Below are 23,973 nucleotides of genomic sequence, written 5' to 3' on the forward strand. Positions count from 1 at the left end.
GGGAGGAAACCAGAGCACCCAGAGGAAACCCTCACAGACACGGGGAGAACATGCAAACTCTACACAGGGAGGACCTGGGAAGCGAACCCAGGTCTCCTTACTGCGAGGCAGCAGCGCTACCCACTGTGCCACCGTGCCGCCTTATGTGACAATATTTTAATTAAAAATGCACATGTTTTGCACGTCATGAGCATGCATCTGGATGACTTCACGTGCGGATAATGCAACACGATTTAACGTGTGATTTTTTTTTTTCCCATGGACTTATAGATATTACTGGCAGTTGTCCAGAATTGGTTTCTATACCAACCCATTCTCTCTCTGTTCCCCACAATAGCATGAGATTGAAAGTTTTTCACAGTAATATGTAAAAAATGTCATTTTTGGTTTGAGTATTTCTTTAATTGAAACACTTGTTCAGGTACAAAAAGAATGCGAAAAGAACTTTACAAATGACAGCTACAATGTAAATCTACAGAAAGTACATGCAGTATGCAGTATGGGTATTCAGTGCAGCTATGAACATCAAGACAGATTGAGCCTCACACATCAACCTAAGAAACATTTTTGACAAGAACAGGCCAGCTATCCTAACACCTCATTGTTTCCTGTTCACTTACTGTATATTATGATATTTGCACAGAGCTGGAGTAAAAACCCTGGCCACACAAAACTCTTACTTTTAAGGGTTAATTTACTGAATTATGAAAAATCTGAAACAAAAAAATTCAAAATGCCAAAAAGAGCCAAACCTGAATCATCCAAAGACAGTTAAACTTATGAAATGTGAAAGAAGCTCAAAAAAGAGAAGAAGAACACAGTTGAGAAAGTGATGTCACTGCAAAGACGCAGTGGCCACTAGAAGTTTCGAACAACTGTAAGGTACTGCAGTCAACTGATTGCTGAACCTCAGGGCTGTTCTGTAATCTGAGGCCCTCATAATTAACACAGCACAAAAGGAAATCAATTAAATAAAAAATAGCAAACTAACAGAATGCAATTAACAAAGATCAAATCATTAAAAAAAGATGTAACTTATAAAAGATAATTTAGAAAAACAAAAGAAAACAAAATAAATCAAAGATGCAAAACAAAAGCTAGCTGCGAGACCCATGTGAAATCCTAACGGCTTAATGTTTCCAGAATACCTTTGAGTCCAAAGTCAAGGGAGCTGATTTTAACATCTGTACTTGGTAACTTGTTCCATGGGTCCACATTGCAAACATTTCCATCTGTGCCCTTTTTCATCTTCTGAATTGACAAACGGCATCTACCCTTAGTAGTTTTAAACACTTCTTGCCCACGCTCTGTTTAAGATGAACAGGTCCAACTTCTTTCATTTGTCCACGTTTCTCATTCTCTGTAATGCTGAAGTCAGTCTAGTCACTCTTTTCTGCACTATGTCTAGTGCTGTGATGTCCTTTTTGTCATGCTAAGAACAAAAACTGCACACAAGACTCCATGCATGACCTTTCAAGTGTTTTATACTGTCTCAGGCATAAGTCAACCATAGAGTTCCAGGTAATAGAAATCATTAAGCTAAATAAGAACATACTGTAGGTGCAAATGAGAGGAGATCATCAAGCTTAGTTGATTAGTTAATTGTAAGAACATTTTTGAAAAGTTGTCAAGGTTGCCAAATCAATTTAAATGAAGAAGATGATTCTATCTTAACCACAATCACAAGTCACCTGAGGTCCCCACACAGCCTTCCTTACTTGCGTCTAAAGAAGTTTAATTCCATTACGTTACCCTGTCACATTGCAGCATGTACTTTCATCTCAGGATGCCTTTGGTTTCTCTGTGCTGCACAGTTTCTAGAGCTGTTAAGGTTTAGTGACCATAAGTGCTCAGAATACTCCAGATATGCTCTCACAACTGCATGATAGACTAAGCATCATGTCACTGGATTTGTACGCTACAGTTTTTAGCCTAAATTTGTCTTTATATTACTGAATACCTTTCAGTGTTGACTTCCTCTAGGATGGCGTTGCTCATCTTTTTTTTTTTATGCTCTTTTTGCATGCATGCAGCATTTTACATTAAACTATATGAAACATTAGCTTCCAGGTGTTCATCCAGCGAAAAGCATTTAGGCCTTTTTACATTATTTATGCTCCCTCCTCAGTATTTCTTTTTTTTTCCCCAATTTTGGTGTCCTCTGTGTATTTCAAATGTTTCCTCCCTATATTGGAATCAATGTCATTAATGTAAATTATAAAGGTTATTGCTGTTAGAAGAGATCCCTGAGGCACTTTACTTTATGAACTCACCCCATGCAGAGTATTCTCCTCTTATTTGTACTTTTTGTCTCCGACCAATTAAAAAGTTGTAAATCCAACTTTTATTAGTTACCTCTTATGCCAAAAGCTTCTAGCTTTAGAATTAAGCTTCAGCACAGTACAATACCAAAGGCCTTTTGCCAATACAGTATGTGTTTGCCAAAGGTTACGTAATGGTTTTAAAATGGCTACAAGGCCAGTATTAGAAGATCTTGACTGTCTAACAGTTTGTATAATTTAAGGAACATTGACAAGAATTCTGGACTTTGGGAATGTTATAAGTCTGTAGAAGTACTTTGAAAACGTTTCCCTATCATATACGGATCATTTAACGTCTAACATAACCTTTTTTTTTTTGTTTATAACGGTATATTACTGAATATATTGAACACATTACCAATTCCATTCCACCGAGCTCCCAATGCAGTAAAGTTTCTCCAAATGAATGCTGCCACTATTGACCGTAACATATGCAGTGCCTTGATGATTCCTGTAATGTTTCTGGGCCATTAATGCTTAACATATAAAAGAAAGTCAGACACAGACTGAATCTCCAGAGTCCTTTAGACTTTTTCAGCATGTAAGCACACTGAAGCAGCATGGTGGAGTGTGACATATCTCTGATATCGGTCACATACTGTGCAGACTCACTTTTGACAGCCTGCTAATTATTCACTTACAGAAATATACTGTGCAGTACCATTTGGGTTTTATTGTACTTAAGTTCACATGGTAAGGTGAGAGGTAATTTATATTTGTCCTTGGCTTTAGACTTTAAACCAGAAGGATGCCAGCTCATTCCACACATTCGACTCCATATGTGGATCTGAGCAATATATGACCTGTCATTTTTCCAAATGTAAAAACATGGAAACAGCTGTGCTATGGTTAACCTGAAAATTGCTTCCTGTTCACTGTAGAAAATAGCCATGTAAAGGAATTGTTGGTGCTGTAAAAATATTACGAGCATATAATGTATATATCTGGATCCAGAACACCACAATTACATGAAACTGCTCACTTTATTTGCATTTCACCTGTTGTACACTTATTGAATCAGCAGTGGTCACTTTAAGTTACAGTCCATTTAGATCGGCTGTTCTTGGTCAAGGTTGCAGTGGCTGAATTGACTCACTCACCTTTAGTGCCATGAAAGCGTCCAGAAGCTTCAGTGCATTCTGGAACTTCTCCCAGTGGGCTGCATCTTTCACACCTGCCATTGGAGATGTCCAGAGAGCATCCTAACTACAGTACAAGCCCAAACCACCTCAACTGCCATCTCTCATTCCACTCCGAGGTCATCCTGTCCTGTTAAGTATCTCAACCCATCACAGGAAGTAAGCCCAGCAGCATTAACTTGGTATCTTCTACCTTCAGTTTCATTAAGTAAAGATGAAGATGTAACTGTTATGATTCATTGTGCTTGATGTCCTAATGGTAAAGAACAGTGTATACATACTAAAATGATACATTACTCAAAGTAAAGGAGAATTGGTTAAAATAGTGACAAACATAAAGGAAGGCAGTAATAAAAGAGAATTACAATCAAAACATCAATTATTCAATTCATGAACCTGCCTAGTTCAACACAGTGTTATTGAGAGGCATCAGAGCCTGTCACTGTAGCCACGAGTGCAAGGCAGGTGCCAGCCCTGGACGAGACATCTGCCCATTTCAGGGCCTGTTTACACCACAGTTATTTAGCATCACCACTGCACCTAATTGACATGGAGAGAAAATCCAAACTCCTCACAGACAGTCAGTTGTCTGGAGCCGTGATTCAGCAATGATAACTGCAGTGTCACCATATACTACGTCAATTTTATAAATTTCAGGATCTAAACAGTGAAGAGAATATTCTGCTATGGCAACAGATGAAACTAAAGACAAGCACAGATGTTTCCACAGACATAACATTGAGACACTTGCTGGTTTCCTGTTTATTCCTCGTCCTACAAGTCACATTCATTAACAGAAATACACATTTTGAAGGTTGCAGTGGCTCAATAGGCTATTAATATTAAATATACTCTTATATTCATCAGTAGTTAATTTGTATGTTTTTACTTATTAGTCAACCATGGTTAGAAGAATTGAAATTCTTAAAGTTTTTCAAAAAACAGGCCTATTTTCAGGTAAGAATTTACATTAATCATAAATGCTAACCTATTGATCTCAATAACACACATTATGACTACAGGACTTAGCCAGAATTTCACTGGTCTTGTTACTTCTGACCCATCCTGACATTTTATTTTTCAAACACTTCTGCTCAATCACATTGTTAAACTGAATTTGATTGCCCCCCACCATTGAAATTCATTGTTCAATGTGTACGTACTCCATGCTAAGACCACAGCATGTGCACAGAAACTCGCAGAACTACAGGATAAAGGAGAGCACATAAAACAGCAGCATTTATTTTAAAAAAAAATGAAGAGCAAGCCGGTATTTCAGTTTCCAATAATGGCATTAGACTTGTGTTTGTCTTTGTGCCTCCTGTTATTCTGTATAGATTTAAAGAGGGTCTTCACCACAGGAATTTTCTCAATTCGCTTATGTTATTAGATGCATGGTATGATGCAGTGCACACTTTTCAAAAAACGATGCTGAATTTACCTAATAAGAAAGTGTTTTTTTATTAATTTAATAAGGGGATGATAATATGATAAAGTAACACATTTATTGACACAGATATTTGTAAATCTAGTTTTGGATTATCATGGCTACAGTAAAACACAATTTACCACAAAATTTAACAGTAGACTCTGCATCTTATTCTACTCACAATCGACTTAGCCTGCATATCTTTAGGGTTATGGACTGAAACAGCAATGCCAGGAGGGAATCTCCACAGCATGGGAGAATGTGCATACGCCACACAAACACTGAGCCGCATTGTATGTCTTCTCTGCATTTTTAATAAATCAGAATGAATATACACTAAGACGTATCTAACATTGTTGTGAACATCCGCACACACACAGCAAATGTCAGTCTCTGTACAACAACTTTGTTAGTGATCACTGTCAAAGATGCTTCTTTAAAACACTATATCTGGGATGTAAGCATTTTTAAATGCTTAAAATGTAAACACATGATAAGGTCCGAAGAATGAGTGACATGAGTCAAGTCAAGTTTAGTGAGACTTCAGAATGCAGACTGATATGTGGAAAAGTTAAAATCACCATAAATAACCTTTATCTAACCCCAACTGAGCGCTAAAAGCATTTTACATGGCCATGATGCTTATCAAATTATGAAGATGTTGAACTATGAATAGTTACTGGAGAGTCATAGTGTCGATTTTCATTCAGGCAAATTTCTTAAAAAGCATCAAAATTTGTGCCTTAAAATGAGTATCTGGCTGAATCCCACTTTGTTTTTCATCTAAGCTACTTGGTTTGCCTGTAGATTCAAGATGGAATATCAAGTTAATTTACTCTTTTTTTTCAGAGAGTATTCTTTCTAGAATAGCAAGAATTTCAGTGAATAGGCTTAGAAGAACTGGACTTGGTGCTCTTTGTAGGTACAGCATGTCACGTCAGCAGCAGTGTCTGCAATTTGAAACTTTGTTAGACGTTAACATTACCTGCATGGGCGGCGACCTTTGCTGTTTTACCCCTGTATGAAATTTTTACTGAGAGTAGAGTTGAACCTAAAGGAGCACAACACTTTATAGCGACTCCTCTTGGGGTACAAGAGCACACACTGGATTTGGCTGTTAAGCTCTCCATGTTGCGTGCCAGTGTTTGCTTCTGATCATCGTCCAAACGCTGTTACTGTAAAGGCCAAGGCTTTAGAGTCATTTCCTGTTATTTTTTATGTCTCCACTGTGGGGTAATGGTTAATTCCACAGCATAGGAAAATAAACCTTTTCTTTTCACATCTGATGACTAGCAGTTCACTCAATGTCCCATGCCTCTCTGATAGACATTAACACAGCATAAAAATGTCAGTTATTCTATCTATCTATCTATCTATCTATCTATCTATCTATCTATCTATCTATCTATCTATCTATCTATCTATCTATCTATTTGAACAAATTGTCTTCATTTAAAATTCTAGTTATGTGTTTTATTAAACAGTGCAGGTTTGAAAATAGGAAATGCTCAGTTTATTGACTAAAATCTCCACAAAGCATGTCTTAAAAGTGGATTTTTTTTATTAGTGACAACACTGAATGATATTCAATAAGCAGAACTTTTTTCTTTAAGTGTATCATGCATGTCTATGTAATATTGCTGTATGTTATGAATCAGAAAGGATTTCCCTTCCTCTTTTCCTTCCTGGGTGTGTAATAGCTGATGTCATGGCAATACTTTATATTAAATTATAAAAGGTCTGTCTTGATCCAAAGACTACAGTGGCAAAAGCACTTAGAACATAAGGTCTGCTAAAAATTAAACTATAAAAATTAGGCCAAGGGTGCCAATCCAGATTGTGGTTTTCTAGTATTAAAATCTGATTAAGTCAAAACTATTTATCAATAACTGGAAAATAAACATCAGTATGAATAAATTATTAGTTATTTTAATGAGAATAGGACATTCAGTTTTCAAGACTTCATACATTTACCATGTAATGCTGGCACTGTGGTACTAGCCAGTTACAGTATATTCATTAATTGCTGAATCCAGTTTCCCAGTAGTGGGTTACAGTAAGAATCAAAGAAGTCATATTAGCAACATGGAGGCTGTGTAACAGTTAATCACAGGATACATCCACACTTGCTCATATCCAGCCAATTTTGAGTCACCATTCAGCCTAAAAGCTTATGTTTGGGCAGTGAGAGGTAACCTGCATGAATATGGGGTGAACTAAGAGCTACTCATGCTAGTATTGTCCATCTTGCTCTGGTATTAAACTGGTAGAAAGATCTGTGAAGAGATAATTCTACCTGCTGTTCTGTCAAGTCAAGTAATATAACAATTTAATACAGCATTATAAAACCCACCAATTCATTGCTTTTGTGGAGAAAGCAACCTGGACCTCCTGTATTCAAATATTAATGCTTGTTAACACCATTAAATGTAAACCTGTGGTACATCTGGACTGGTCTCACCATGTTACTGCCACCTTGACAGCAGCAACTCTTCATTATCCCAGCCAGATGTTCTTTGTGGGGTTAAAGTCAAGTCAAGTTGGGAAGCATGCACCAGTACATTGCGTTGCTATACCTACCACATGACGAAACAGCTCAGGATCACAATTGGCAACCCCCCAGGCAGACACGCGGTCCAGTCCCACCCTCCGGAAATGACCCTCTATCTGCTGCAGCCAGGTGTTACGTGGGCGACCCCTTGGCCTGGTCCAGCCACTCGGGTCTCCAACAATGAGAATCCTGTGAGCCAGATCACTCTCAGGGAATCGTGCCACAAGGCCGTAGTGCAGTAACTGACGCTCCCTCACAATGCAGGTAATGTGCCTCATTTGGGACTCCATGAGCAACCACTCATTCGACACAAAGTCAAACCAACGGTACCCAAGGATTTTCCAGAGAGAGACAGTACCGAAGGATTCCAGTCTTCGTCTCAGGTAGGTCCTGTGTGTGATGTTAATCTGCATCCAGCCCTGCAAGCACTTCTCCAACTTGCAGGGAAATCATGGGGTTTGGTAACAGGATTGGCACTCCGGCCACCGTAAAAAAAAAAAAAAAAAACTTCACACAGCTCTGAGATGACAGAAAGGATTCCTTTTTGCTCTCTGCGGGAGTAGCTCGCATCATAAAGGGGATGGGGGAAAGCCCTCGGGAGCCCCATCCCCAGAAGAGTCGAAACCGTTGGAGAGCCAATGGGGTCAGGTCTGTTGGCGATCGTAACTGGTGTGGTGCTGAGGCGTCGCCCGCTGCACGGCGGCACTCCGGTCCCAATTTGAGGTGGCCAATCCGGGTAGGCACATGGAGCGTCTTGTCTCTCTGACAAAAGATGATCCTCTTCTTTGTGGGGTTGTTGTTTGTTTATTAAAATGTATAATATTTTCTTCTCTTGAGCTTCCATAAAGATTTAATTACACCATGGGACAATTGAAGTACAGTTCTGTGCAAAAGTTTTAGGAAGGTGTGAAAAGATGCTGTAAACAAAGAATGCTTTCAGAAATATAAATAATGATTGTTTATTGTTATCAATTTACAAAATGCAAAGTGAACGAACAAAAGAAAGATCTAAATCAAATCAATGTTTGGTGTTACTACCTTTTGCCTTCAAACCAGCATCAATTCTTATAGGTACACTTGCACAAAGTCAGGGATTTTGTAGGATTCTAGTCAGGTGTATGATCAACCAATTATACCAAACAGGTGCTAATGATCATCAATGTAACACGTAGGTTGAAACACAGTCATTAACTGAAACAGAAACAGCTGTGTAGGAGGCTTAAAACTGGGTGAGGAACAGCCAAACTCTGCTACCAAGGTGAGGTTGTGGAAGACAGTTTCATGTCATGGCAAGATTGAGCACAGCAACAAGACACAAGGTAGTTATACTGCATCAGCAAGGTCTCTCCCAGACAAAGATTTCAAAGCAGACTGGGATTTCAAGATGTGCTGTTCAAGCTCTTTTGAAGAAGCACAAAGAAACGGGCAACGTTGATGATCGTAGACACAGTGGTCGGCCAAGGAAACTTAGTGCAGCAGATGAAAGACACATCAAGCTTATTACCCTTTGAAATCGAAAGATGTCCAGCAGTGCCATCAGCTCAGAACTGGCAGAAACCAGTGGGACCCAGGTACACCCATCTACTGTCCAGAGAAGTCTGGCCAGAAGTGGTCTTCATGGAAGAGTTGCAGCCAAAAAGCCACACCTCCGACGTGGAAACAAGGCCAAGCGACTCAAGTATGCATGAAAACATAGGACCTGGGGTGCAGAAAAATGGCAGTAGGTGCTCTGGACTTATGAGTCAAAATTTGAAATATTTGACTGTAGCAGAAGGCAGTTTGTTCATTGAAGGGCTGGAGAGCGGTACAATAATGAGTGTCTGCAGGCAACAGTGAAGCATGGTGGAGGTTCCTTGAATGTTTGGGGCTGCATTTCTGCAAATGGAGTTGGAGATTTGGTCAGGATTAATGGTGTTCTCAATTCTGAGAAATACAGGCAGATACTTCTCCATCATGCAATACCATCAGGGAGGCGTATGATTGGCCCCAAATTTATTCTGCAGCAGGACAACGACCCCAAACATACAGCCAAAGTCATTAAGAACTATCCATCCATCCATTTTCCAACCCGCTGAATCCGAACACAGGGTCACGGGGGTCTGCTGGAGCCAATCCCAGCCAACACAGGGCACAAGGCAGGAACCAATCCTGGGCAGGGTGCCAACCCACCACAGCATTAAGAACTATCTTCAGCGTAAAGAAGAACAAGAAGTCCTGGAAGTGATGGTATGGCCCCCACAGAGCCCTGATCTCAACATCATTGAGTGTGTCTGGGATTACATGAAGAGACAGAAGGATGTGAGGAAGCCTACATCCACAGAAGATCTGTGGTTAGTACTCCAAGATGTTTGGAACAACCTACCAGCTGAGTTCCTTCAAAAACTGTGTGCAAGTGTACCTAGAAGAATTGATGCTGTTTTGAAGGCAAAGGGTGGTCACACCAAATATTGATTTGATTTAGATTTCTCTTTTGTATATTCCCTGCATTTTGTTGATTGATGAAAATAAATAATTAACATTTCCATTTTTGAAAGCATTGTTTGTTTACAGCATTTTTTCACACCTGCCTAAAACTTTTGCACAGTACTGTATATCTAATCTAATCTAATCTAATCACACAGTCAACAGCAGAATAAAGCATCACCAGGGCAGACAGCACATGTATGTATGGTATAATCAATATAGTCACCATGGCAGGGGCCTGACCTGAACAACAAAGCGACAGAGATATACCCTATTAGGAGCTGTCCTAGTAAAGCTGAATAAAGTATTGCTTTGTGTGTTTTTATTTTATTTGATTTTTTTTAAATTTCCATAATTTCCTAGCTTATTTAACTATATTCTGTGACCTTCTTCTAATATCTATGCTGTGATCTTTTTTTTTTCTGAAATGATGCTTCTGCTTCATAATTATTAGCTATCTGCATTAAACATTTCCATATACATATAGAGAAGGTGCGCCCTGTGTTGGCTGGGTTTGGCTCCAGCAGACCCCTGTGACCCTGTAGTTAGGATATAGCAGGTTGGATACTGGATGGAAGGATGGATATAGAGAAGGCCAAGGTAATGCTGAGTCTGGGTATAAAGTGTATACACCTTTGAGAATGTCAATCAGACAATTTCCTGTTTATTTTTTTTTTTGATTTTCTGCAAAGCAATATTTTTTTCTCAATAGAAAGTCCTTATACCCTGGTTGTGTAAGCACGGCCCCTTGACACCTGTCCTGACGATGCAGTTTGTATGGAAATCCTAGAAATCTGATAATTGATTGGAGACATTTGCGTCTGTAATTTCGGTGGTAATCTTACCCAGCAATTCCCAGGTTGCACTACACTTGTGAGGTCATACTAGCAATGTTTAAAGGTTTGCATGGACAGTTCTGGGATATCTGAAAATACCCTTTTCTACATATGCTTTTCAGTTTACCTTGTTGCTATTACATCCAGTCCTGGTTTTTTGATTTGTGATTTTAGAATTTAAGTTTGATGAAAGATCAGTTTGACTTATGGTTTCGACTTCGGCTTGTCTTTTGCCAACGCATATCTTTCGGTCATTTAATCTCTCTTACTGTCTGTTGCGAGTCAGTACAATTCTTGAATGTAGGGAAGCTTCAGTTTTTGCAAGCATTTACAACTTCCATTCTGCTAAATTAAATTATCTCTATGCCCTTTGTTCTTTACCTTTCAATGGCTTTTAATATAATTGCATATCATTAAACTCCTCCAGGCTGCTTACATCACTCACAATTTTCCTTAAATTATCACAAGCCTCCTCCACTGGTTGTGTCCTGCACCATAAATTCATAGGATGGAGAAGAAAATCACTTATGCAGTCATGTTTTGCTTTACACTTGAAAAGGTAAAAGCAGAAAGAAAAATATTTTCTTAAGGTAAAAAAAAATCATGGGCCGTTAGCATGAACTATATCAATTTCAACAAGCAAATACTTTACAGAAACAGGAATTAGGCCTAATCCAGTGAAGTCACCATTTAGTATGAGCTCAGCACATGAGCTCTTTGGTGAACTGAAGCTTTGTTAATGTGATTGGAGTATAAATCCTGTTTTGTTCAGTTGATAGAATGCAAGATCCCTACACTACAAAAACATTTTTTTACCTGGAGACAAACCCACTGGAAAACAGACATGAGAAGAACATGCATAATCCATGGGTTGGCATGGAATGTGAACCTAGGACAGTGGACCCTTGGAGCAGCAGCATTAGTTTCTGCACTGCGGGTATCATACCATTCATACTGATGTCATCACTGGTATCGCACATCAACCTGCAAGTCGGCATGCCATTGTAATAGGATTTATTTATTTTACTTGTTTGCTTATTTATTTATACGATCCACAGTTGTGGTGTTTTGTGGGAATACATACAATATTCATATACTGAAACTGTCCTGAAACATAATATGCATCCCCATCTTTAGAGATGAGTGTATGAGAAGACAGCATCACCATATTCTCATTCATGATGATGGTTCTGTAAAAATCCATGTTTTACAGTGTGCTTTACTTACACTTCAGTTTTTTTTTTATATAGAGATATTTAACTTTTAATACTTTATAGCTTGCTTCAAAAGTTTGAAACTTATGTAGTATTTGAATAATGCATCCAATAACAATTTTTTTTTGCATATTGGGAATACAGTAAGTTTCTGTATTGAACATTCTTAAATTTTTAAGCAATAATAGAAAGAGCATTTCTTTTTAATGTTAGAGTTAACATTTGTGATTAAAGTAAACATTTGCACTGTTTAGTTGATGCTACTTCATGATCTGAGAGGGAAAATAGTCATTATTTCTTCTTCTTCTTCTTTTTACAGGCAGCCAGACAGGAGTTTGGGATTCCAGCAAAAGATCAGTGGTTTCAGGTGTGTGATTTTGAAATTGCTTTCACTCGATTTAGTAAACGACTTGAGTCTAAAATGGTTTACTTAGTAATTTATGAAGAGCACCCTGGAGCCAAAGTAGTTAGCTCTGCTTCCTTGCCACTCTAGAATCCATTTATCAAATTCTCACCCACTGTCTGTGCAGGATTTGCTTGCTGTCCTCATGTTTGGTCTTTTTCTGCAGATACTTCAGTTTTCCTCCTCCATCCCAAAGATGTGCCTGTTAGTTTAGTTGACATCTACAAATCGGCCTTAACTGTATATGACTGAGTGTACTCTGTGATATAATGATACTCTTTTCAGGAATCGTAACTGACACAGGCCCCTCACAACATAAGAGCATGAGAAATTTGACAAACGAGAGGAGACCATTCAGTCATTGAAGCCCATGTGTTTAGCTAATAGCTAAGCTGTCCTGATATCTCATCCAGATACTTCTTAAAGGTTGTCAAGGTTTCTGCTTCAACTACATGACTCCAGATTTTCAAGAATATATTTTTGAATAAAGAAGGGCTTCATTCCTAAGTGCACTTTTCCATTAATATCCTCAAGTATGTGATTCACCCTTAAAATGAAAGAATTCTGATGGATCTTTATCAATGCCTTTGAGGACTTTAAATCCCTGGATTATGTCCATACGCCGTCTACCCTGCTCTGGACTGAACAGGTTTAATTCTCTGAGCCTGTCAGAGTTGGTTCATGTCATTAAGTCGTGGGATGCACTTGGTTGCTCTCCTACGTATGTACAGCTTCAAGTGCTGCTATGTCTTTCTTGTAGTGTGCTGACCAGAACTGTGTACAATACTTCAGATAGTCTCATTAGAGCATTATATAGACTAAGCGTAACGTCACTCGATTTTTATTCAACAGTTTTAACAAGCTAACCTAACATTTAATTTGCCTTTTTAATCACTTCTGCGCATTGCATAGATGATGGAAATGTCAAGTCAACATAAACCCACAAATGCTTTTCTTGGGTTGCCTCCTGTAGGACAGTGTCTTCCTTCTTCTATTTATAAGTAACATTCCTTTTGCCCCATCTACATTAAAGTGTATTTTCCACGTGTTCTCCCAGTTCTGACGCTTTTCTAAGTCACAACACTGAAATGGGGTGACAGGTTAGAAAATAAATGAATGGATTGACAATTCAATCATATTGGCTGTAGGCATTTTGTTTGATTTTTTTTTTATCTATCTTTTTATTCGATATGTTTTATTTTACACTGTATTTTTAAAATTTTTTAGTGTCTTCAAAGTTGAGTCCAGGGGCTCCTCAATGCTGTATGCCCCCATTAAAATGCAGTAGTTTTGGGCTGTGTGCATTATCATGTGTAAGGCACTATGTGCAGAAATTACAGGTCACTTTATAGAATATCCTATACATTTCAGAAATATATAAAAAGGAAAATCCAAAAAGCTCATCATGAGTCAAGCTGTATCTGCAGAAATACCATTTGACATCACCATGGAATTCTCACAGTGCCTATTTATGAAATCCCTAGCAGATTGTAACTGTCTTTTTCTGTTTTTTGTTTCCTTTTTTTCTTTTCTAAACCACATTCTATAATGACATTATATGAGCTACTTCCTCTTCCAGAGCCTTTTAAGTGTAATTCTGCTTATTAGAAAAAATTGCTTTACCTTAGAAATCCCCTGCCGTTAGTTAATCAATACAAAGAGAACATGGCATAGATTTTTGCATTGCTATATTGATTCATATGCTATGAAGTCACAAGGTTACAAAGAAAATTTTTACATAATGTGACATATAGAACATTATTTATAAAAGGACAAATTGTTTGTCTTTTCATCTTTGGTCCAATTACAATTCTTTTAATCATGCTGATTTTCTACTATATGTATTTTCCCTACCTTTATATAAAAGGCATTGATCTGATAGAGCCTGTCAGTCTCAGGGCTGACGTGCTGAAATGTAATAAGACGTGAATAATTTTTTAGAATATTTTTGACTGACCACCCCTTTCTTACACAGGATTCTAGTAAAGTGTTAAAGCCTTAATGCTGGATGAAATATTCAGATACACAAACAGTATGTCTATATTCTACCAAATATAGTTTTAAGGTGCTGTAAACAAACTAAATTGTAAACTCATCAGCATCAAGGTCATATTCAGGAACTTGGGAAGATTAGCAGAATGATTTACCCAAGACAGACTGATAGAAGGAAAGAAACACCCTTAACTAACAGTTATATACTGATTAACATGAGTGCCATAGGATGGCCAAGAATTGTAAATACTAATGTTTTTCAGTACTGTCTCATTTCTGAACTGTGCTGGGCTCTCTTGGTACTTTAGCATAAAAACCTCCTCCAGAGCTTTTCATAATTATTAAATAAAGAGAATATCTCTGACAATGCCCTGTCCAGGGCTGGCATATACTGAATTGCCAGGATAGTCCCCGGCAGCTTGCAACTCTGAATTACATTAAGTGGGTATGTGAAGTTATGTTATAACACGATCATGCAGCCAGGAACTTAATTTCACATTTTTAAAAATATATTTTTAAGTTACATGGCATCATGGTACTGTAGTGCTGCTTCTCCATGGATCCAGTGTCCTAGATGTGAATCCTGCGCCTAGTTGTTGTCTGCGTGGAGTTTAGAGTTTCTCACCATGCCTGCATTTCTCTGAATTTTATGTTTTTCCTTCAACATTCCCAAAGACCCACAGGTTAGGCCAATTGGCAATTCCTAATTGACCGTATATACATGAGTGGGCCCTGTGATGGGCTGTTGTCTTTTCCTGGGCTCTTTTGCTGCCTTGTGTCCAGTTGTACCAGGATTGACCTATTTTGTAATATTTAATTTACAGTTGTCAATGATTTGAAAGCAAAATATGCATTGACTAACCAAGCTACAGCATTGTGCTCTTTTGACTTGGGCTGCTCCCTTACATCAGCATTTTCATATCTATAAAGTTTAAACATTATCTATTCCTATTGAAAAGGGTACCGCCTCATCCCCCATGCCTTTTCTAAATTTCCACTACTTCTCTGGTGTGATGATTTATATTTCTGGTGTATTACTTTAGTGCCCGTGGGTTATGCGAGTGTTGTGGTGTCTGATTCGCTGCCATTCCCTGGCATGAAGTAAACAGTAGTACCCCAGTTAGGATGAATGTCTTCTGATTTGTGGTCCCTTTCACTTCTAATTACTTAAGTTGTGTTAAGGCTTCTGATCATCAGAATTCATTTTTATTGAATACACTGAAATTTTATTTTCTGTAGATGCAGAAGCAATCTGTGCAATAAGCATGATATAGTTTGAGGAGATCATGCAATTTTGATAGAATAAAATTTTAACTGTACTTTTTATACATGTTTTTGATTTTGTTGCCTGCTTTTAATAACCTAAAATTCATATTAACATACTAGTAAAGTCATGTTTCAGCAATTCAATTCATTGTAGCACTTTTATGACAGTCAGGCATCTTGTTTTCCTTACTTATTAAACAGCATTCTGAATATACTGTAGATATACCAGAATATTCCTTTCAAACAAATTTACTTAACATAAAAGCATCTGGGCCTAAAATCAACAAATTAAAAATGCAGCTCACGAATTCTGCATTTATTTCACTGAAATTATGTCAGCAGTAGTCTTTCATACTCCACATCACCAAGGCACAAGCTTTGAAAGGTCAACGCTATCACTTCATTACATATACTGTATATGATTATGTTACAAGCAGATAAAAGAGAAATCTGTCACTCTACTGCTTTTATAACAAACTGACATCATTTAGCAAAAATGTATTTAATTTATACTGTATCTAGGTGTCATTTTCCGTGTTAGTCAATCATGCATTCCACTCGTTCTTTTATTTGTTCTGTCAGTTTTAGTAAGTCATTGTTAATTAAATTCTGAAGTGTAGCTGATTAGGATAAAAACGCTTTTCTTTCCCTGCCATCTCCTCTGTTTTTATATCCTACTTATTTTAGCAATTGGACAGAGGCTTGTGCAGTGAGATTAAGTATCGTATATGGAGGTCCCCCTTTGCGATTAGTAGAAAATGCAGCTATCAGTTCCCTAAGCCTGAATCTCACCGGCAGCAACAAATCTAACAGTCATACACCATAAGTGGAACACGGCATCCATTAAAAAAATCTTACAAAACTGCTTCATTGTGTGATCAGTCGTATGATATTGTCTAAAACATGTTGTTAGTTTATTTACAGGATATATTTATACATATACATTTACATTTCATTAATTCTCATTTTGATTATGAACTTTTCTCTTCATTTTTCACCAATATTTATTGTGTTCAAGTGCACACAAAATATAGTGATAAGGTTGAAATGCCTTCAAAAAGACCCACAAACCTGGTCAATACCTTAAGTGGCCATCCTTGAGATGGGCCTCACCCCAGGCAGACTGACACTAAAATCCATAGGGAGACTTCGGCCAGCAGAGGTCAAAATAGGGAGCTGAGTTTAAAAGTTCAAAAATATCTTAAATGTCCCAAAATATACCAAAAATTACTCTCTAGGGAAAGAAAACCATCAAACCTGTTTCAACAAGTAATCTTTATAAACAGGAATTTATTTTAATAAATGCAAGTGAAGCATAAAAATGTCAGATGGGCAAAAATGAGGCACGGCGTTTACATAAAAAAGGCAACCTATTGCAGACGAATCCATGAAATGAATTCCAGTATTTAGAAAACCAAAAGCAGAAACAGAGAATCCAGAAAGCAGAAAATAATACTCACAATATTGTACTCTTTTAGCACCAATGAACCACTGAAAGACTAACTGCCCAGCCTGAAATATAATGGCTGAGGGCAGTCCTTCAGCAGTTAAATCAGGCTGGCTCTTCATCTTACAGGTTTCCACCCACAGAACGCCAGACACAAAACAATGGTATTTACTTAATATATAAACACTGAATAATTAATAAAATAACACAATATAAACATTTTCAGATCCAGTCCTTTAATGACCTCATGGGTACATCCATCAGCAGTGTGTTTGTCTGTGGAGAGAGTGACGACCTTGTCAAGAGGTTTTCTTGATTTGGCAGTGACATTCATATCTCTGGTGACTCTTCCTATGAAGTCAGTGGACGGATTGGGAGAGCATGGAGGGTCATGACGTCACTGGAAAGGGGTGTGTGGCACTCCTGGTATCTGTCACACGGACAAAGGTCCAAGTCTTCAGAGTCCTGTTTTGCTATATGGTTGCGAGACATGGATGCTATCCAGTTTCTTGACACAAAGTCTGGACTACTTCAGTACTGTGCCTCTTCGGAGAACCCTTGGGTACAGCTGGTTTGACTTTGTGTCGAGTGAGCGGTTGCTCGTGTAGTCCAAGATGAGGCATATTACCTGCATTATGAAGAAGGGTCATTAATGGCACTATGGCCATGTGGTGCGCTTCTCTGAGGGCGATCCAGCTCATAGGATCCTCATTGTTGAAGACACGAGCGGCTGGACAAAACCAAAGGGACACCTACGTAACACCTGGTTGTTGCAGATAAATGGTCATTTCTGGTGGGTGGGACCGAACTGCATGTCTGCCTGTGGGTTTACCAACTTGGAACCCGGGCTGTATCGTCATGTGGTGGGTGCAGCAACATGCTGTACAGGTGCATGCTCCCCAACCTGAAGTGACCTGACCTGACAATATAAACAAATATTAAATTACATAATTTAAATAAGACAAATCAAGGCCACAAACATAATCAATAACATAAAAAGGTAATGTTGTGAATTGCAGTCCCAAAGCACTAAAGAAACAAAGCGCACTTCCAAAAATGCCCACTACAGGGTGAAATCCTGACACAAACTCCAGCTAAATACTAGAGAGCACAAGGCAAAAAGGAGTTGCCAGCATGGACAATCCAAAGCGATCAAGACACACACAATCCAGTGATGAAGTAAAAAAAAAAAGAGCAAAATAGTCAAAAATATCCAGTAATATAAAAATATCAAAAGCAAAGCAAAATGCAAGTAAACTCGCCAATTCCTTAGCACATTTGAAATCAACTGGCAGGATCTGTGGGAGACTCTCTGGATATATAGGGTACGGGACATAACTATAGCACTTTGGGATTGCTAAAATATAAAGTGCAATATAAATAAAATTTATTATTATTATTATTATTAGTAATGATTGGTGGATCACCCACAAAACACAAGGCATACAATAAAGGCAGCTTATACACAAGGAAAACAAATAACACCCCAAACTAATAAAATAAGTAATATCACATCTCTACCATAATTCATTGTTATGTTGTTGTTATTGTTGTGAATGGTTATTCACTCTTTGATGGAAATTATTCTTTGATAAGACAAAACTGAACTACTTACTAAACGTAAATGAAAGTCCAGCTGTGCACATTCTTACTGGGCGGCTCTTGTGGTCCGTCCCGCAGGCACCCACAGTGCTCAGATCGTCTGCCATACATTTTACCTTACTTTAGATTTGTTAGTGCGTTAATGTGAGCGCACCCAGGGCCAGCTCTACCATTCAGGAGAACTATGCAGACAGCTATGGTGGCATAATTGGTTACATTTTAAGCAGTACAAGCTCTGACTTAAGAATAACTGTGTGATTATATTGTTTTATACTGTATTATTAAGAGCAACTGTGTGATTACATTGTTTATTGTTGCTTACTAGAGATGTTTGATTTTAATGTCTGATAACCTACACGTGGTCTTCCAAGTTTCGAGATGCATCGTTCTCACCTCCTGTATGTTTGTTTTCTGCAGGTGTAGGTTCATAGTTTTAGTGTTACTTTCATGGACACTGACTTATCTTAAACCCAGGGAGGGGATTCAGGGGAGTTGAGGGGGATCATAGGGGAAGTTACAACATAGATCATATTCCAACAATTACATGAGCAGAAATAACAACAATAATAATAATAGTAATCCTCAAACTGACATGACATTGAAGACACAGACACAGCAAAATAAAATTACATGATCAAAAAGGCAACAGGACTACAGCTCTTGAATGAATTGCTACGGGTTATTTCATTCAAACTATAATCATCTCCCAAATGGGCTTGTATTAAAACTTGCACTAAAACTTGGCAAATATTAATTGTTCTTAGAGCACTAAAAAACTTCTACCTTAGTCTGTCTCTCACTTGAAAAACTCTCTAAAGTTGTGTATTGATTAGATCAGGGGTGGCTGCAGGTTTTCATTCAAACTCTTTTCTTAATCAGTGAACAGTTTTCCCTGCTAATTAACTCCTTTTCCCTTCATTTTAATAGCCCTGTTTTTAAGGATTAATTGCTCTGAATTGATTCCTTTCTTTATTAAATGACAAACACAAATGAGACGTGAAACAAGCCAACAGTTGACCATCTAAATTGGGGTGTCAAACTCCAAACAATTTCAATCCAATCACTTTTTTAATGAGAAGCCGATTCTTGCTGTTAATTAAACTCGTTATTTACTTCCATGGCTTGTTGCTGCTCTCATTGTGCCACAGCAGACATTTCCAAAACTGTTTTTCTGTTTTTTCTAAGAACACCGTCAAAATGTTTTGGTGACCTCAGAGATCAACATTACTAAGACAATCACGTTTCTTTATTTTCAGATATTGTGTGATGGGCACAGGTGAGCTGGTCATGTGGTGGCTTCTTTTGTGTCTCATTATTTGTTTGGCTGCAAAATAAGGGAAAAAAGACAACTAAGGGGCCTGAGTCAAGTTAATTAAAATTAAGGCAAAAGAAGTCAATTAGCGGCAAAAACTAAAGAAGATGGTTAGAATGAAAACCTGCAGCCACGGCAGCCCTCCGGGACCGGAGTTGGACACCCCTGGATTAGATTGTCATATTCCATTATTTACTTATGCAAGGATGCAGTAAATAGGAGTTATGGGTAAATGTTTAAAGCGAATCATTATGCTTCAGTTTTGTTTTATTAAGCTTGGTTTCATTAATTTAAATAAAATCTATATGTTTATGAAGCTGCCTTGGTAAGAATATAACTGGACTGCGTAACCACAAGGTGGCGTCAGAGAGCCAAACCACAGACTCAGCAATGCACTACACATAAATAGATTAATACACCTTAACAGACCTCCTTCCGGCAATGTGCCACAATTATACAGTAAATACACTAACAATCCTTCCTCTTCTCCTCCAGTTGAATTATGCCTGCTGCCTCCCAACTCTGACTCAACTACATAAGGCAGTGGGCTCCCTTTTATACCACACCCAGGAATGCTTCTGGTGCCATACTATGTCTTCTGGGCCATAAGAAAAGTAGGGAGGTCCTCCCCGACAGCACCCTCTCTTGATCCCCAGGAACCCTGACTGGACTGCATTTTCACAAAACCCAACTATCTCCCAAACACCCCTGCAGGTGTCCCATCTGGGTCCCCAAATGAAGACCACTGCCACCTGGTGTATGGGGGATGGTAGCACACCCGACTCTTGCTGGTCCCTTCATTAACTTTCACTCTCTGGATATAAAGTTTTTTATTTGTTCCACCAGCCAATCTGTCGCCGTCATCGTACTGGCCTCCCTTTCAGGTAATGGCTTCTTCACTGTCTCATCCAAGATGGCTGTTCTCCTCCTACAACTTCCACCATCATCATAATGTACCTGTTTGGCTAGTGATTTAAATATAGGCCAACAATACTTTTCTTAGGTAATAATTTAAATAGATGAAGTTGTTTTTTTTTTCTTTAAAGAAAGATTAAATACAAATAAATAAATAATGGCTGCTAATGCAGTCCAGTTCCTGCATGTTTTCTGAAATATCACCCCTCGAGAAGGTATTTTTGTGAGACAGTTTTGTAAACAGTAGTTGCTGTAAGTAAACAAATGCCTCCATTAACATTCTGAAACTGCAAAAAATTCACTGTTTTGCATCTGACCCCTCCATATTTCGCTCTCCCCAGTCCCTCACTTCTCTCTCATGGTTCCAGGTTTCTATTTATAGGTCTGCTGGTGATGATTCCACTCAAACCAAAGGGAGTGGTTGGGCGCCATTTACACCTTTTGCCTAGGGCAGCAAAAATGCAAGTGCCGGCCCTGAACACAACTTTAGAAAAGAATTCGTTTGACTCAAAGGCCTTTCACAATCTCTCTACCCAAGTTATATCTTAACAGTTTTGGATTTTGATTTCCACACTCCAGTTTATGAAAGTGAATTGTTTTAATTTGCTGAAGTAGTAAGAACGAACTGTACAAGCACCAAAAATGTGTAAAAACGGTGAACATGGAGAGCTGTCACCATTTTGTTTTGAGTCTTTGGTGAATGAACCACCAACTATGCTTATTTAAGTGGACATAAAAGTGGACAATAAGTAATTGTGCATTTTTGCATTTGTTTTATGCTATTTTAGTTAGTCTGTATGTATCTTTATCACCTCCTTGAACTACTGCTTTTTACTGACATCAGACTAGATTGGTTAACATCACTATGCTGGCTAAGATGTGTCCAGTTCATTTAGACGTGTTGACCCTACTCTGAGTTACAAGGAAGGGTGGATGGACGTGGGATGGAATAATAGGCTGAGAGCAGCTTTACTTTTATAGTGAAATTCATCTGAAAGGCCTTTTTATGATTAGATAGATAGATAGATAGATAGATAGATAGATAGATAGATAGATAGATAGATAGATAGATAGATAGATAGATAGATAGATAGATAGATAGATACTTTATTAATCCCAAGGGGAAATTCACATACTCCAGGAGCAGCATACTGATAAAAGAAAGTGGTAGGAGTGATCAGTTAAATAGATAGAAAGGTAAAGTCGTACACAGAGCTGCTGGAAAGGCTGCCACTCGCGGCGGTGCCTGAGTCATATAAACCTGAAAGAAAGGAATGAACATTACACCCAACATTTCTGTTTAGTAAATGAAGAAGCAATGCCGAATATGTTCACCCTTGGTTTTCCACAGGTAAGTTGAAACTGTTCAATAATGTGCAAGAATTTCAAGCTAATGAAAACATCACATTTTTTGAGATTTTTTTTAAACGTGTCTGTTTAGCACCCTGAGCTCCATGATCTGACAGTTAGGACTAGTTATGGACGCCCTGACTTCTACCTGGACAGTTTAGACTTACCACTCAACATAAGGGATGTGGGAGGAAAACCAAAATACCCAGAAAAAACCACGCAGACAGGATGCTTTAAATTAAAATAACATTTGTCTGTTTTAGCGAACCCTGCATTTATGTTCCATCCTGAAAGATTTGTTTTGGTTTAAATAGCACATCTAAGCTTTTACCTTGGCCGTACATTGAGGTTGGGCCTAACCAAAACAAATATGCCAGCAGACAAAATAACCATAGCACCAAACCACAAAAATCTGAGCCAAAATAGTTTTCTCTTTTTAATTATTTTAATTGTGTTAAATACAATACTGTGACTTTATGTCTGTTATTTTTGAAAGCTAACCATCTCTCTGTTTTTTTTATAGGATTATGATGAAAAGCCACAACAGGAAGACTAAACTAACTTGGCTATTATGCAACACTGTTATTTTGCATTCTGAATATTTTCTTTATATATATATATATATATATATATATATATATATATATATATATATATAAACCCTAATAAAAATTATGATTTATTTTTATAAGTGATATAAAAATCTAAACTTATATTCATAGTGGACTTTCTCAAAACAATTCTTAATGGTCACTACATGTTGTTTTTTTTAGATTATATATTACTTCAAAAGTCTTGCATATGCTAGCATGTTTTAATTGTGTCATTGTCAGATCAGATCTGTGCCCTTATATATGTTTGCTTCAGTTATCTTGCTTATAGCATGGATCTTCAAGCATTCATTCAAATGTAAATAATGTTTTAATTGCTTTTCTAATCTATGATCATCTGTGTTAGCAATTATACTAATTTTGATTATGAAGTGCCATAAAATACTCTTTGTAACAACTTGTACAAACCTGCTTTTTAATTGAATGCGTTCTCATTAAACCACATAATGGGCACACGGCTCTTTCGTTATGAACAGTGTAAGTCATCCTGTGCAGACACAATCAAGGGTGACATCTCAGTTATTTAATGACAGGTATCCAAAAACCAAAAACTTGTGTCTTGAACAATGGGAAACGAGTTTAAATATGCGATATGTTTTTGTGCTATAAACACATAAAAAAATATTTGTGTACAGTTGTTATATTTAGGTGACCATTCCTGTAGGGGGATCATTTTTCATTTTAGGTATGTTTATCACCCAATAAGGGCTTGTGTTTGTGAAAAGGACATGTGATAATCTTACGACACATCTTGTTTTTATTACCTGCCATGGTGCCTCTCCAGCAGGATGGGAGCGCACTCTCACAGTGACACTCACGTGAGTCACCAGTTACCTTACCTGGACGTACACAAAGGCAGGCACATTGAGAACACGTAAACTCTGCCATACCGGTAATCAATCATGTGGTCGTTCTTTATTTTTGTAGCACTTACGGGGTCAGTGCTTTACAAAGTAAGAGAAGGAGAGCAATACAAATCAGCAGCCCAATTCCACCACACATCTTGTAGCAGTCAAGTGAGGGATAAAAGGTGCAAATCCATTGACATGGCTGACAAAGCCTTATGTTACTGATTATGTAGTCAATCTTATCTGCCAGGCGTATGTCCCTGTTTATAATTTT

General features: G+C 37.9%; 1 protein-coding gene across 2 annotated transcripts in view; it reads left to right on the forward strand.

Annotated features, from left to right (window-relative positions):
* The window catches only part of c6h8orf34 (chromosome 6 C8orf34 homolog), a 446,972-nt gene extending 423,724 nt beyond the window's left edge, over nt 1–23,248 (forward strand). For both annotated transcript variants that reach the window (XM_051928738.1, XM_051928737.1), the window contains exons 14-15: nt 12,273–12,320; nt 22,764–23,248. In XM_051928738.1, coding sequence (XP_051784698.1) covers nt 12,273–12,320; nt 22,764–22,771 — 56 coding nt within the window. In that variant the 3' untranslated portion in view covers nt 22,772–23,248. The remainder of the gene's footprint in view (nt 1–12,272; nt 12,321–22,763) is intronic.
* Nucleotides 23,249–23,973: the final 725 nt, after the last annotated feature.

The sequence above is a fragment of the Erpetoichthys calabaricus genome, chromosome 6 (assembly GCF_900747795.2).
Source record: "Erpetoichthys calabaricus chromosome 6, fErpCal1.3, whole genome shotgun sequence".
Lineage (NCBI taxonomy): Eukaryota > Metazoa > Chordata > Cladistia > Polypteriformes > Polypteridae > Erpetoichthys > Erpetoichthys calabaricus.